The following is a 15,800-nucleotide window of genomic DNA, read 5'->3' as shown; positions in this document are numbered from 1 at the left end:
ATGGACAATCGCAATACATTAGTAGTTGTCTTGTATTAATTGCCTCTACATAATATATGCTATTTCCTGAAGTGAGAGAATCCCTTTAAGCTTAGCACTGCCCCATGCTCTCCTGAGTGATTGCATCCTCTGTATGACACAAACAGTATAGAGGGGTTGGTTCCGTAGCAGAATTAGAAGTCAGCTCTTAGTAACTCTGTATGCAGTAAGCTCCCTCTAGTGGTGGTTACAGGTAGCCTGAATGGTGACAACAACCCTAATAAAAAAATAAAAATAAAAAAAAGGGATCTTCATTCGTACAGGTTATTTTACTCGCCGAAACTTATACTTCTTATTAACAGGACCCTGATGTCATTGTAGACCCCACAATTCTTCTTTGGGTTATGGGACTTGGCTTTCAGCACACACCGGAAAACTACAACTCCCATTCCGTTACTCCACACTTGCGTGGAGAGAGCAGAGATCAGTAATGTGATGCACGGGGCTGTCAATCTGACTTGCTGTCATATGATCGGTGACATGTCAACATAAAAAGGGAAGTGGAGGTTAGGCCTCAGTCACATGTTAACGGATACAAAAGGAAGAATCCATGCACCTTAGAAAATAAATATAATAAGTGCTATAAAATTAAAGGGGTTGTCCAGCTTTTTGGAGATTTTTAACTACTGATAGCAGCATAGTCTAACTACTCACCTGCTGGCCGCCGCTCTGATCCAGCTCCCTTCAGATGTCATGCAATCCCCGTCCTATAAGCTTCTGGATGGACAGGGCCATGTGTGCTGCTGCAGCCAATGACTGGCTTCAGAGGTGACATGACAATTAGAAACCTAGGGAGCTGGAATAGTCTGGAGGGGAAAGGGTGAGTAGGATTTTTCTTCAACAGTTAGAGCATGCTGCTAACAGTGGTAAAAATGTCCAAAAGCTGGACAAACCCCTTTAAGTTAAATGAAATGCTTATTAATCTTCGGTCTTTGGACAACCCCTTTACCTCTAGGTCTATGCGGTGGACTCGGAGCTCTATATAAAACTAAAACAGAGCTTTGGCCATTACTATTCTCAGGATGCAATCGATTGAAAAGGTGTTTATTCCCTTCTCAGCCAGGTAATGCCTATCCACAGGAGGCACCATAAATATCTGATAGTTGCAGGTGCCGACCAGCTGCCCCATCCAGACAGAGAATTATTGGAGAAGGGGGTCACACGTGTGGCTCTCTCCATTCCCTTCTATAGAAACAGCCAAGTAGATAACTGTCCTGCCATGAACTTACGTGGTGCTGCTGCTGCCATGTTCTCCAAGCCTCTCGTACTGTCTGGATCTAGGCACAAGGCTGTTGATGATCCCCGGGGCGCTCTCCTCACTGGGACTGGCTTCAGTGGAGCTGTAGTTGTTGTACTCATCGGTTCTCAGCCTGGTGGTAGCCATGACTCCTAGACAAAGGTGTAAAAAAATTTTTTTAAAAGCTTAAAATTACAGTAAGAAAAGTACTTGGCTCCAGAGACAGTTATGGAGAGAAAAACGTACTTAAAAAGGGTTTTCCCCGACAATCAAATACTGGTCATCAGTATCTGATCGCGGGGGGGCCTGGCACTCGGGACCCAGCTGATAAGCTGGTTGAGAAGGCACAGGCACTCACAGTGGCCATCTCACAACCATATGAGATGATGTAAGATGCAGATTTCACATCAAAGATTTTTAAAATGTGACCAGCAGCATTTTCCTCATATAGCACTGACGTATCCCATAGCACTTTATAGACACTAGCATCAAGCTGTCCCCAGTGGAGTTCACAATCTAAGGCCCCCATAAGTGTGGGAGGAAACTGAAGTCCCCAGAGTACCAGGGAGAACATACAAACTCCAAGCAGATGTTGCACCAACCTAGGACCCCAGTGCTGCCTACACTGAGCAGAAGAAACTATCCCTGCCGATCCTGGTTCTTTAGTGCACTGCAGAGATGGGGGGATTTCAGTAATGGCTGAGGGTGCATACAGAAATGTACATAGAAAGGATTGATACACCGCGAGACTGAATCCAGAAGTGGATATCAACTCTAAATAAAGGCAGGAGGTGCCCATTGAAGTGGCCTTGCTTTCAAAAAATGTATATGTCATGTGCCCACCAATTGTCAAACGTTTCCTGAAAGCTCAGTGACCCTTAACCCCTTCTACCCCGGGCCAGTTTTCGCCCTCCTGCCCAGGCCATTTTTTGCAAATCTGACATGTGTCACTTTATGTGGTAATAACTTTGGAACACTTTTACTTATCCAAGCTATTCAGAGACAGTTTTTTCGTGACACATTGTACTTCACGATAGTCAGAAATTTGAGTCAATATAGTTCACCAATCCCGAATTTACCCCAAATTTTGAAAAATTCACAACAGTATCAGTCTAGTTTTTACGGCGTTCCCTATGAGGAACAACTGACCTGTTCATTTCATTGTCCAGGTCACTGTGATTACGGTGATGCCCCGTGGATCTCACAGGCAAGCAGGCTGTAAGCGTATTACAGTGGTAATACACCTACAGCCAATGGATGACAATACAGAAGTATTGTAATGCATTGTAAAGGGGATCAGACCTACAAAAGTTGAAGTCCCAGAGTGGGATAAAAAAATAAAAAAATAAAAAAAAAAAAAAAAAAAGTTAAAAAAATACCGTTCACAAAAAAAGTAAAGTTTCAAGTAATAACTTAAAAAGAAATTTTTTATAGGGAAAGAAAAGTTGACATGACCTCCTAACCTGTAAAAACTTTGCAAAAAAAAATTTGGGGGGTCACCTTACATCACTAAAAGTGCAACACCAAGCGATCAAAAAGTCATATGCACCCTAAAATAGTACTAATCAAACCATCATCTCATCCTGCAAACAATTAGCCCCTACATAAGACAGTCGCCCAAAAAAAACAAAAAAAAAAAAAACACTAAAGGCTTTTAGAATATGGAGAAGCTATAAAAAAAAAAAAAAATTCTAAACTGCTTTATTATGTAAAACTAAAAAACAACTAAAAAGTCATATTTGGTATGGGGTCGCGTCCGTAACAACCTGCTCTATATAAATACCACATTACCTAACCTGTCAGATGAACAATGTAAATAACAAAAAATAAAAACGGTGCCAAAACAGCTATTTCTTGTTACCTTGCCTCACAAAAAGTGTAATATAGAGCAACCAAAAATCATATGTAGCCTAAAATAGTACCAACAAAACTGCCACCTTATCCTGTAGTTTCCAAATTGGGGTCTTTTTGGGAGTTTCTATTCTAGGGGTGCATCAGGGGGTCTTCAAATGTGACATGGTAGCTTAAAATTATCCTAGTGAAATCTGCTTTCCAAAAACCATATGTCGTTTCTTTCCTTCTGCGCAATGCCGTCTGCCCGTACAGCAGTTTACGACCACATATGGGGTGTTTCTGCAGAATCAGGGCAATAAATATTGAGTTTTGTTTGGCTGTTAACCCTTGCTTTGTTAGTGAGAAAAAAAATTTTGATTAAAAGGGAAAATGATGATTACACTTACCGGTAATCGGATTTTCCAGACCCCACGACAGCACCATAGAGAGAGGGATCCACCCCCAGGGACAGGAAACCTACAGAAATAAAAGGGTGGAGCCTCTCTTCCCATTCAGTGGATTACAGAGCAAGAGAGGGACTCCTACACCATTGGTTATTCCGAACAGAACATCATAACTGCTTATACATTGCACAATTATTAACTACATCAAAATATACCAATTTTATTTTATTTTTTTATAGAAGAAACCATCACCAAGGGTGGGAATTAGGAAGGGTGCTGTCATGGGGTCTGGAAAATCCGATTACCGGTAAGTGTAATCATCATTCTTCCCTTCCCCCACGACAGCACCATAGAGCGAATTACAGAGAAAAGAACCCTTCCTAGGGAGGGACCACCGCTTGCAAAACCTTTCTCCCAAAGGAAAGATCAGAAGAGGAAAGTAAATCCAAACGGTAGTGACGGAAAAAGGTAGAAGGTGAAGACCACGTGGCTGCCTTACAAATTTGTTCAATGGAAGCCCCCGACCTTTCTGCCCACGAAGTGGAAACCGAACGCGTAGAGTGAGCCTTCACCGAAAGGGGAGGAGACAGGCCCTCCTCCAAGTAAGACTGAATAATGGCCAGTCTAAGCCATCTGGACAAGGTACTTTTGGTAGCCTTCCTCCCTTTATTTGATCCCGAGAAGAGAACAAACAAAGCAGAAGACTTTCTCCATTCTTCCGTAAGTTTGAGATACTGCAACAAGCATCTCCGTACATCTAGCGTATGAAACACAATCTCTCCCGCATTCTTTGGATGGTCACAAAAGGAAGGGAGAACAATCTCCTGTGATCTATGAAATTTAGAAGATACCTTAGCAGAAAAGGCCGGATCAGGTAGAATAATAACTCTATCATCAAGAATTACCGTAAAAGGGGGATTGATGGAAATGGCCTGCAGCTCACTGATCCTTCTAGCCGTAGTAAGGGCCACTAACAAAACTAGCTTGAGAGTAAGAAACTGAATACCTATAGAATCAATGGGTTCGAAAGGTGCTTTGGTAAGGGAATTAAGAACTAAATTAAGGTCCCACGGGGGCACCCTAGGGGAAGAGACTGGTGTCATCCTATCTACCGCCCTGAAAAACCTAACAATCCATGGATTCATGGCAAAATTTTGCTCAAAAAGGGCAGATAAAGCAGAGACCTGCACTTTAAGCGTACTTTTAGCGAGACCCAAGGAAAGACCCTTCTGCAAAAATTCCAGGACCTGGGAAATAGGGACACATTCTGGCAAATGCTTAGGGTTGAGTTTACTGAACTCCATAAACTTCTTCCAAGTTCTCGCGTAGATAGAAACCGTAACTGGTTTTCTACTTTTTAGTAAGGTCGTGATAAGTTCCTGAGTAAAACCTTTTTTTAACTAATAGGCTCCGCTCAAATTCCATGCAGTCAGATGGAGACCAGCTGCTGCTGGATGGAAGACCGGAACCTGGGACAGTAGATCCGGTAGATCTGGTAGGATCCAGGGGTCCGAAATAGACATGGTTCGAAGCAGCGTGAACCATGCCCTCTTGGGCCAAAAGGGGGCAATCAGGATGACCCTCGCTTTGTCTACCCTGATCTTTTTTAGAACTGCTGGGATTAACTGGAAGGGGGGAAAGGCATATGCCAGAGGGAAGTTCCACTTCAGAAGAAACGCATCCACCCCATAGGGGGATTCACTTGGATTTAGAGAACAAAAGATTTCTACTTTCTTGTTCAGGCTCGTACTGAAAAGATCTATAGTTGGAGTGCCCCACGACCTGCAGATCCTGGAAAATATTGAGGCGTTGAGGGACCATTCCCCTTGTCTTAAGGGGTATCTGCTGAGAAAATCCGCCTGAATATTCTCTTTCCCTTTTATGTGGAGAGCCGAAACGTGACTGACCTGTCTCTCCAATAATGTTAGCAATCTCCCAGCTTCCCACCGTAGGGATACCGACCTTGTCCCCCCTTGGTGATTTACATATGCTACTGTCGTCTGATTGACAGAATTCTTACATGGCCTGTGCCAAGAAGGGCTAAGGAAGCTTTCACCGCCAGTCTGACTGCCACTAACTCTTTCCGGTTGGAGGAAAAGACCTTCTGAGCTGGGGACCATAGACCTTGGAAGTTGTATCCCCGCACATGAGCCCCCCACCCCCAGGGGCTTGCATCTGTGGTCAGGACAATGGGATCCGGGTAGGACCATGGAATTCCCTGAATCAGATTGTCTCTGACCAGCCACCAGGATAAGCTTTTCCTGGTTGTGCCTGAAATTCTTATTCTGACATCTAGCTTTCCCCCGTGTCTTTTGAAGGCTGTCAAAACTTCCGACTGTAGCTGTCGGGAGTGAAGCTGAGCCCATTCTACCGCCGGGATGCAGGAATTCAGAGAGCCCAGTACCGACATAGCCTTCCGAAGAGTCAGGGAGGTGGAAGAGAGGGATTCTATTTGACTCCAGACCTTTGCGATTTTTTCTTCTGGGAGATATGTTCTTTGAGTCTCGGAGTTCAACACTAGGCCCAGGAATTTCTGCACCTTTTGCGGTATCAATCTGGATTTTTTGTAATTTACTATCCATCCCAGATCCTGGAAGGTCTGAATGATATACTGAACATTCTGTTGGCAGACCCGTAAGGAATCTGCAATAACTAGAAAATCGTCTAGATATGGGACTATCAAAATGTTTGTTATCCTCATGAACGACACCATCTCTGCCACTACCTTCGTAAAAATCCTTGGCGCCATGGACAGGCCAAATGACTCCTCTGATATAGTTTTGTCAATACAAGTCTGACACAGCTTCTTGCCATAAGAAGCGGATAAAGCCGCACCACATAGCGGACATTCTTTGTTTTTTCTTTTGGCCAGCACTTTTTTCGGTTTAGGCTGGAAAAAAAGAGAGCAGAAAGCGCAAATCTTAACAACGCAAAAAACCAGACAATAAGCCACTAACCCCCTGAAGATCAAAAGAACTACCAGGATGGGATTCACATCACCCTCAGCAGATTCTTGTCTTCTCTCTTCCTCCATAACAACCTCTGATGGGGGGGAAATATGGAGTCTATACACTTCAGGGATACAAGAGAATAGTATTAAAAACCCTTAAATACTATAAGCCAGGGCCACTCAACTGAAGGCCTCCTACATTGTCTGGCTTCAGACCGTCCTGTACAGGCTCAGGGATCGTCCGTCCTTATCCCCTTAAATAAACATGAGGGACCGAGAACGCCCGGCTCCTTAGTTCCGGAACCGGAAGCACCGATGTGCGTTCCACCTGAATCCGGAAGTGCGCCCTACTCGGCACGCTCCGGAAGTACGTCATCATACTTACCGCGCACCGGAAGTGCGTCACTCGCTCACCGCCTCGGACCCACGTGGAAGCGCTGCACAGCTCCAGTACAAGGTTAGGTGGTAGAGCCCCAGACCCGAGGATAGCCACCCAACTGCGCCAACATGAGGCGCCTCCCATGGGGCAGAGCTCTCCCTGAGAGGTAACCCTCATGCCTGCCGCAGGATACGGAGGGCCCCTGGAGCACCTCCGCATCCTAGGGTCCTGACAGCCTGCCCAGCAGCGCGATGGACCCCGGCAGCAAAACCGTAGCCCTCTAGGAACTCCTAGGAAACAAGACCACGGTAAGACCTGAAAAGGAAACTGTAGGTCTCCCACTCCAGGGACAGGAAACCACTGAATGGGAAGAGAGGCTCCACCCTTTTATTTCTGTAGGTTTCCTGTCCCTGGGGGTGGATCCCTCTCTCTATGGTGCTGTCGTAGGGCAAGGGAAAAATCTGCCAAAAAAGTGAAAGTTCACTACCTCCGCTATCTGACAAGCAGAGGGTTGAGGTGAGAACTTATTTTGCATGTACACTTACAAAGGTGAATCAGATGAAAATCATGGCTGTCAGTAAATAGTGATCCATATTCCTCACAAATTATATAATCATTCCTATGGATTATGGATCCAGGAAGGCAGGGATGAAAAATGAAGACGCAAATACGGAGAAAAAAGAAAAAAAAAAAGAATTTAGATTACACTTACTGGTAATTGGTTTTCTTTGAACCTATGACAGCACCCCTGGAGAGACCGCCTCCTCAGGACAGAAAACAGGAACCAGAATCGCTTTAAAAGAAGGTCCACCCCCTCTATCCCCAGTCCTTTTCCAAGAACTAAGGAACATAACATCCTAATAAAACCTTCTTATATAAATTCTATCCAAGTTTTTTACAATAAAATTTTCATCTTTACATTTTTTTTTTTTTTATTATTACTTTATAAACAAAGTATTTTTAGGGAATGGAATCATGCAGGTGCTGTCATAGACTCAAAGAAAACCGATTACCGGTAAGTGTAATCAAAATTTTACCCTTCGCCTATGACACTGGAGAGTAGGCAAGAATCCTATCTAGGGCGGGACAACAGCTTGAAGTACCTTACGACCAAAAGTAAGCCCTTCATTTGAAGGAAGCTGAAGTCTATAGTGCAAGTAGCACTCCAGCTGGCTGCTCCACAGATCTGCTCTATGGAAGCACAACTCCTTTCTGCCCAGGAAGTGGAGACTGACCTAGTAGAGTGGGCCATGAACCCTAAAGGTGAAGGAACTCCTTTAAAAGAATATGCTAAGGCAAAAGCCTGCCTAATCCATCTAACTATGATATGGGACGAGGCAACAGAACCCTTCTTCGGACCCTGACATAAGAGCAACAAATGGGAGGAGGACCTTCATGGTTGCATGACCTGCAGATACTGAACAATGCATCTCCTAACGTCCAAACAATAGAATACTGACTCTTATTTTTAGGAGAAGAGCAGAAGGATGGTAACACCATCTCCTGGGAATGGTGAAAAACCTGAAAGAGACCTTCGGTAAAAAAGAAGGATCTTTCTAGGACCTAGGTCCTCAAACAAAGTCCTGAACGGATTGCAGTAATTTCTCATCATCTAAACCCATAGAACAGGCATGTCCAAACTGCGGCCCTCCAGCTGTTGCAAAACTACATACTCCCAGCATGCCCTAATAGCTGTAAGCTATCCAGGCATGCTGGGAGTTGTAGTTTTGCAACAGCTGGAGGGCCGCAGTTTGGACATGCCTGCCATAGAAGCTCTAACTGCTTTAGGGCTCTTTCACATCTGCGTTATTGTCTTCCGGCATAGAGTTCCGTCGTCGGGGCTCTATGCCGGAAGAATCCTGATCAGGATTATCCTAATGCATTCTGAATGGAGTGAAATCCGTTCAGGATGCATCAGGATGTCTTCAGTTCCGGAACGGAACGTTTTTTGGCCGGAGAAAATACCGCAGCATGCTGCGCTTTTTGCTCCGGACAAAAAAACTGAAGACTTGCTGCAAGACCGGATCTGGAATTAATGCCCATTGAAAGGCATTGATCCGGATCCGGCCTTAAGCTAAACGTCGTTTCGGCGCATTGCCGGATCCAACGTTTAGCTTTTTTAGAGTGGTTACCATGGCTGCCGGGACGCTAAAGTCCTGGCAGCCATGGTAAAGTGTAGCGGGGAGCAGCATACTTACCATCCGTGCGGCTCCTGGGGCGCTCCAGAGTGACGTCAGGGCGCCCCACGCGCATGGATGACGTGATCACATGGCACGTCAACCATGTGCATGGGGTGCTCTGACGTCATTCTGGAGCGCCCCGGGAGCCGCACGGACTGTAAGTATACCGCTCCCCCGCTCCCCGCTCCTACTATGGCAACTAGGACTTTAATAGCGTCCTGGCTGCCATAGTAACACTGAAAGCATTTTGAAGACGGATCCGTCTTCAAATGCTTTCGGTACACTTGCGTTTTTCCGGATCCGGCGTGTAATTCCGGCAAGTGGAGTACACGCCGGATCCGGACAACGCAAGTGTGAAAGAGGCCTTAACCAGGGCATTAGTGTTCTCAGCATTGAACAGCTGCTTTCCTGCAGACTCGTCCTCAGAAGAATCGTTAGGAGATTGCCATTCCCCTTCTTCCTTCCAACCAGATGATACATCACTGTCAATAGAGGGGGGGGTTAGACGCGGACACAGAGGTACTAGGGTGATTTTTAAACAGGCCGCTAAGGCTACTTTCACACTGGCGTTTTGGCTTTCCGCTTGTGAGAACCGTTCAGGGCTCTCACAAGCGGTCCAAAACGATCAGTTTTGCCCGAATGCATTCTGAATGGAAAAGGATCCGCTCAGAACGCATCAGATCAGTCTCCATTCCACTCTGGAGTCGGACACCAAAACGCTGCCTGCAGAGTTTATCTGTTCGCGATGTGGTGCGGAGCACAATAGAAAATGAATCCATCCCCTATTGACTTTCAATAGTGTTCAAGACGGACCCGTCATGGCTATATAAGACATAATACAACCGGATCTGTTCATGACGGATGCATGTGGTTGTATTATTGTAACAGAAGCATTTTTTGCAGATCCATGACGGATCCGCAAAAAACACTAATGTGAAAGTAGCCTAACAGATTCTTTAACTTCATCACAGATTATCTGCAAGAGACTGACCATCAGAGATGGAGCTTCCTCCCCCATTAACTTGCTTATGCATGCTTGACACAGGGGTATAACCCAGGCAGATGGTAACTTTCTTTTACAAACAGCACCCGCCTTCTCCTTTGATCTGGAGACCTTCCTAGAAGACTCATATCTAGGCACAGAAGATGGCCCCCATGAGCAAATACATAACACTGATGTTAATGGGTAACAACCCCTCTAACCCCACCCTGGTACCGGTGTATCATTGGTGGCTTCAGGGCGCTGAGCCTGCTCCATAATCATACAGCCATAATGGAGGAACTGCCCACTACTGGTCTGCAGCACAGCGCTTCCTCCCTCTGCCAACCAGAAGCGACGTCCTACATGTGCTGGCAGCCGGACATGCGAAACACGGCCCGCAGAGGTCCGATGTACCCAGGAAGGCTGTAACCCGCCCAGGCCGGAAAAGAGACCGGAGTGGGGTAGGAAGAGAAGAGGGCCCAGATTTGTCGCAGCGGCTTACGCCACCCGGGGTAACCCTCCTATACTTGAAAAAGCCTGGGGGCCACGCACCTCTGATTCTTTCAAACAGCGATTCCAATCCCACCTGTCCTTTAGGACAGGAAACAGAACTAGGGGTAGAGGGGTGGAACCCCTTTTAATAAGATTCTAGTTCCTGTTTCTTGTCCTAAGGAGGAGGCGGTCTCTCCAGGGGTACTGTCATAGGCGAAGGAGAAAATCGCTGCACCAGTTAAAATCCTGGAATACCCCTTTAAGGCTAGGACTACACTTTCCATAATGTTATTCATTGATTTTAACTGTTGATTTGAAAGTGTTGTATTGCTTTGTAGTGAAGTTGAGGCTTGATAGTTAAAATCAGTCAGTGATCACAACTCCCAGCACATACTACCAGTTACTGGCAGGTCTTATAGAGCTGGAGGTAGGGCTGTAGTAAACGATTATTTGAGAAATCGAGGATTCTAATAAGAAAAAATGAATTAATGGACTGTTTTCCTTTATAAAAACTCATCAGACCTCCTGCCATCAGTCCACAACGCCCTTCGTTCCCCCCTGTGCGATCAGCCCAAGTGCATCAGTTCCCCCAGTGCCATCAGCTTCCCCCCACCCTAGAGCCATCAGCTCCGTTCCCTCAGTGCCTTCAGCTCTCCCCCACCCCAGTGCCATCAGCCCCTCCTTGCCATCCACTGCCATGTCCCACTCCCCCAGTGCCTCCATGCCATCCATTGCCATGCGATGTCCCCCAATGCCATCAGATCAGCCCCTCCATTGCCATCTGTCCCCCTCCCCCTGTGCCTCCATGCCATCCGCCATGTCCCCCACTTCCCCAGAGCCATCTGCCCCTCCATGCCATCCATTGCCATGTCCCCATCCCCCAGTGCCTCCATGCCATCTGTCCCCCTTCAGTGGCATGTCCCCAGCGCCAGTGAGATAAAATACTTACCTTTCTTGTAGGGGCACAGCTTCTTCTCCGTCAGACAGCGTCGGGTCATAGTGAGCATAAGCACACACTATGACCTGATGATGTGTCAGGATCCAGTGCAGCGCGGTATGGGCCGGCGGATGACCTCGGAGCAGTGAGTAATAGCAAGCGCTTCACTCCCACTCCGTGGTCACATGACACAAACGAATCCTCGATGCAAAAAATTTGCATCGAGGATTTTTTTGTGTCGAATTACTCAATCCAATCGAGTAATCATTTTAGCCCTAGCTGGAGGCTTATTCTACTGGCATATCAATGGAAATCCCAGCCAGGAGAAAATGTTCTGTGCCGTCTGGTACCGGTCCAACGAAGATGCAGAAAAATATTGTCTGGGTTCTCAGCTGGAAGCAATGATTTCTGGGAAGCCGTCCACTTCCAGTAATTGGCTCATTGATATACTGACACGTACGGGCTGTAAACTCTCAAGCCGCAATCACAAGTCTGGAGATTGCACAATCGGAGACCTTTGTACTTCATATAGGGAACATGAAACCAGTGTCATCTCCTGGAGAAAGAGCAGAGTCAGGAGCTGGTCGCACCCCAACGAGCTGTCACAGGGTGCATATAAAACCCTGCAGACATAGGGTACATGCACACGAACGTTGTTTGTTTCCGTTTCGGTTTTTTTGCGGATAGGATGCAGACCCATTCATTTTACTGGGTCCACAAAAAATGCGGACAGCACACCGTGTGCTATCCGCATCCGTATGTCCTTTCCGTAGCCCCGCAAAAAATTTTAGGCATTGTTACAATGGATAAACAAAAAAAAAACGGATGGCATACGGATGTCATCCGTTTTTTTTTTTGCGGACCGCAAAACACATACGGACATGTGCATGTAGCCATACTCAGCACTAGTACAAGGATCCCTGAAGGCATCACAACAGGTCCTCAGAGCCTCCACACATGACCTAACAATACAGGTAAAACCAATACACTGTTTAGTGTCTACTTGCCAACTCTCCCGGAAGATCTTGGAGGCTCCACGGAAAAGAAGAGACCTCCCGGACTCTTGGGAGAGTTGGCCAATCTCCGGGGGGAAGGCGCAGAATTCTCCTGGCACTAGCACTGTGTGTAGCCCTGGGATTCTGCGTTCTGAGAGTAAGCCCTGCCAGCCAAACACCCATTGAGGCAGCAGTGCCAGGTCATGTAAAGAGGGTGTGGCCTGTTTGGAAAGGGGTGTGGTCTGTCAAAAAGGGGCCTTTTTTTTTTTTTTGGGTGGCACACATCGCACACCACACTAATGTGTCACCCAGATCCCACTTGTTAGTACAATGTTGATCCTAAGGGCCTAAACCAGTGCACTGTCTGGAGTGTCCACCCCTGTAAGATATTATTATAACCTACATAGGTTTAAAATTATATGATGATAAATTTAATAATAAATCTAGATAGAAAGAGGTGCTCCATTTTTTAATACACTGCTCAAATTCCAAAAAACATACCATCCTTGTTCCACCACTAGAGGGAGCCAACTGCATACTCATTTGTATTCAGTTCAAATACAGTATAAACAATATGCAGTAAGCTCCCTCTAGTGGTGGCGGCAGGTGGCCTGCAGGTTATTAGGACTTGTCCATATTAATTTGGTTTTCATTCATTGAAAATACTGTGCCCATACAATTAAATGGCTTCATTTTACATTCCTGCCTTTTTACATGTAGTTTTTTTATTCTAGGCACATGGTTTTTATACGCCAGGGATCAGAACATCAGATGTTTAGGTGTAGACACCCACCACCCCTGTCGATCAGCTGTTTGAAGAGGAGGCTGCTGGTTCCCCTTCATTACACTGTACGTGGGGCGCCGCCTCCTCTTCTAACAGCTGATCGGCGGGGGTGCCGGGAGTCGGACCCCCACCAACCTGATAATGATGACCTCTCTTGAGGATAGGTCATCAATATATACTGCCAGGATACTTCCCTGCTCTTGTTAAATCAAATTTAGGTTAAATTAAATTACTTTAGCGGTCCGAAGCGCATCAGTTTGCATTCTGAATAGAAAAGGATCCGCTCAGAACGCATCAGTTTGTCTCCGATCAGTCTCCATTCCGCTCTGGAGGCGGACACCAAAACGTAGCCTGCACCAAAACTGAGCCAAACGGATCCATCCTGGCACAATAGAAAACTGATCCGCCCTCCATTGACTTTCAATGGTGTTCAAGACGGATGCGTCCTGGCTACGCTACAGATAACACAGACGGATGCGTCCTGGCTACGTTACAGATAACACAGACGGATGCGTCCTGGCTACGTTACAGATAACACAGACGGATGCGTCCTGGCTACGTTACAGATAACACAGACGGATGCGTCCTGGCTACGTTACAGATAACACAGACGGATGCGTCCTGGCTACGTTACAGATAACACAGGACGGATGCGTCCTGGCTACGTTACAGATAACACAGGCGGATGCGTCCTGGCTACGTTACAGATAACACAGGCGGATGCGTCCTGGCTACGTTACAGATAACACAGGCGGATGCGTCCTGGCTACGTTACAGATAACACAGGCGGATGCGTCCTGGCTACGTTACAGATAACACAGGCGGATGCGTCCTGGCTACGTTACAGATAACACAGACGGATGCGTCCTGGCTACGTTACAGATAACACAGGCGGATGCGTCCTGGCTACGTTACAGATAACACAGACGGATGCGTCCTGGCTACGTTACAGATAACACAGACGGATGCGTCCTGGCTACGTTACAGATAACACAGACGGATGCGTCCTGGCTACGTTACAGATAACACAGACGGATGCGTCCTGGCTACGTTACAGATAACACAGACGGATGCGTCCTGGCTACGTTACAGATAACACAGACGGATGCGTCCTGGCTACGTTACAGATAACACAGACGGATGCGTCCTGGCTACGTTACAGATAACACAGACGGATGCGTCCTGGCTACGCTACAGATAACACAGACGGATGCGTCCTGGCTACGCTACAGATAACACAGACGGATGCGTCCTGGCTACGCTACAGATAACACAGACGGATGCGTCCTGGCTACGCTACAGATAACACAGACGGATGCGTCCTGGCTACGCTACAGATAACACAGACGGATGCGTCTTGGCTACGCTACAGATAACACAGACGGATGCGTCCTGGCTATGCTACAGATAACACAAACGGATCTGTCTTGGCTATGCTACAGATAACACAAACGGATGCGTCTTGGCTATGCTACAGATAACACAAACGGATGCGTCCTGGCTATGTTACAGATAATACAAACGGATCCGCACCAAACGCGAGTGTGAAAGTAGCCTTACATGGGCTGTGGTATCTTGGGCTAAAAAAATTTTTTATAAAAATGTTTTGGTAATTTGGGCATAAATCCGCTCAGAAGCTCCATATTGTCCATCCCAATAGTGACCCTCGCCTGCCTCCGTACTGCCATTAGCCACATGATAATATTGGCCCTCGCCTCCCCCCGTACTTACATTCTGGGAGCCGGTGTGACACCAGGCGGTCCTCACGCGCTTCCTGCTCCTCCGCTCTGTCAGCTTCTCATCATTACCTCCAGATGCAAACACTACAGTCACGTGAGGCTCAGGTCAGCTGATCGTTGCCCTGACAACTGTCTTTTTTTGTGTCGTGCTTCGAAAAGCTTTATTGTTCTTCTTAGTGTGAACAGTCGCTTCACAGCAGAGCCAGGGAGCATTGGCATTGATGATAATGCTCTTTGCTTCTCTGTGAGATAAAGTGGTCACCGTCATTTTGTAGTAAAAAGGTCGCAGAGAAGCAAAGAGCATTATCATCAATGTTAATGCTCTCTGTCTCTGCTTGGCACTCTTTCAGGCAGTGGATTCCACGCATGGCATCGGCTCCTGTGAAAGAGCCCTTATTTATGCCATTTTTCCTCAAGTATAAAACAAATGGTTCTTGTAATAATATCTCGCTTTGTTTTGCAGGTAATTTTGTGACTAGTTTCTGGACGTAGTTTCGTGTAGTCACCAGGTGGCGCTGTGACGTTATCCGCAGTGGCAGTCTATCGTCGGTGTGGCCACGCGGTGGCGCTGTGGCGTTATGAAAACTATGGTGGCCGTCTATCATCGATAGCTAAAGCTTGCTTAATATGGCCACGTGGTGGCGCTGTGGATGTGTAGATCAGATGATGCTGTATAGTTGGATAGGCAGGTACATACAGGTCTACAGACAACCTACAGCTGTCTTCCATGTTAGAAGCTGCTCATAGCCTACAGAGGGCTGCACTAATGCCATCTAATGGGTACCTGCACCCAATGCGGATTACACACATTTTTCCTGCGCCAATTTTCATTCTGAAAGACCACAGTGT

General features: G+C 46.5%; 1 protein-coding gene across 2 annotated transcripts in view; it reads right to left on the bottom strand.

Annotated features, from left to right (window-relative positions):
* Positions 1-15,478, bottom strand: part of LOC122928385 (proton-coupled amino acid transporter 1-like) — an 82,347-nt gene extending 66,869 nt beyond the window's left edge. The window contains exons 1-2 of one of the 2 annotated variants that reach the window (XM_044281170.1): positions 14,944-15,478; positions 1,269-1,428 (exon numbers count right to left, since the gene is read on the bottom strand). In XM_044281170.1, coding sequence (XP_044137105.1) covers positions 1,269-1,423 — 155 coding nt within the window. In that variant the 5' untranslated portion in view covers positions 1,424-1,428; positions 14,944-15,478. The remainder of the gene's footprint in view (positions 1-1,268; positions 1,429-14,943) is intronic. The other variant, XM_044281169.1, reaches the window with a different exon arrangement.
* Positions 15,479-15,800: the final 322 nt, after the last annotated feature.

Source organism: Bufo gargarizans, chromosome 2 (genome assembly GCF_014858855.1).
Source record: "Bufo gargarizans isolate SCDJY-AF-19 chromosome 2, ASM1485885v1, whole genome shotgun sequence".
NCBI lineage: Eukaryota > Metazoa > Chordata > Amphibia > Anura > Bufonidae > Bufo > Bufo gargarizans.
The sequence above is the reverse complement of the archived record's forward strand: the minus strand, read 5'-3'. Positions and strand labels throughout refer to the sequence as shown.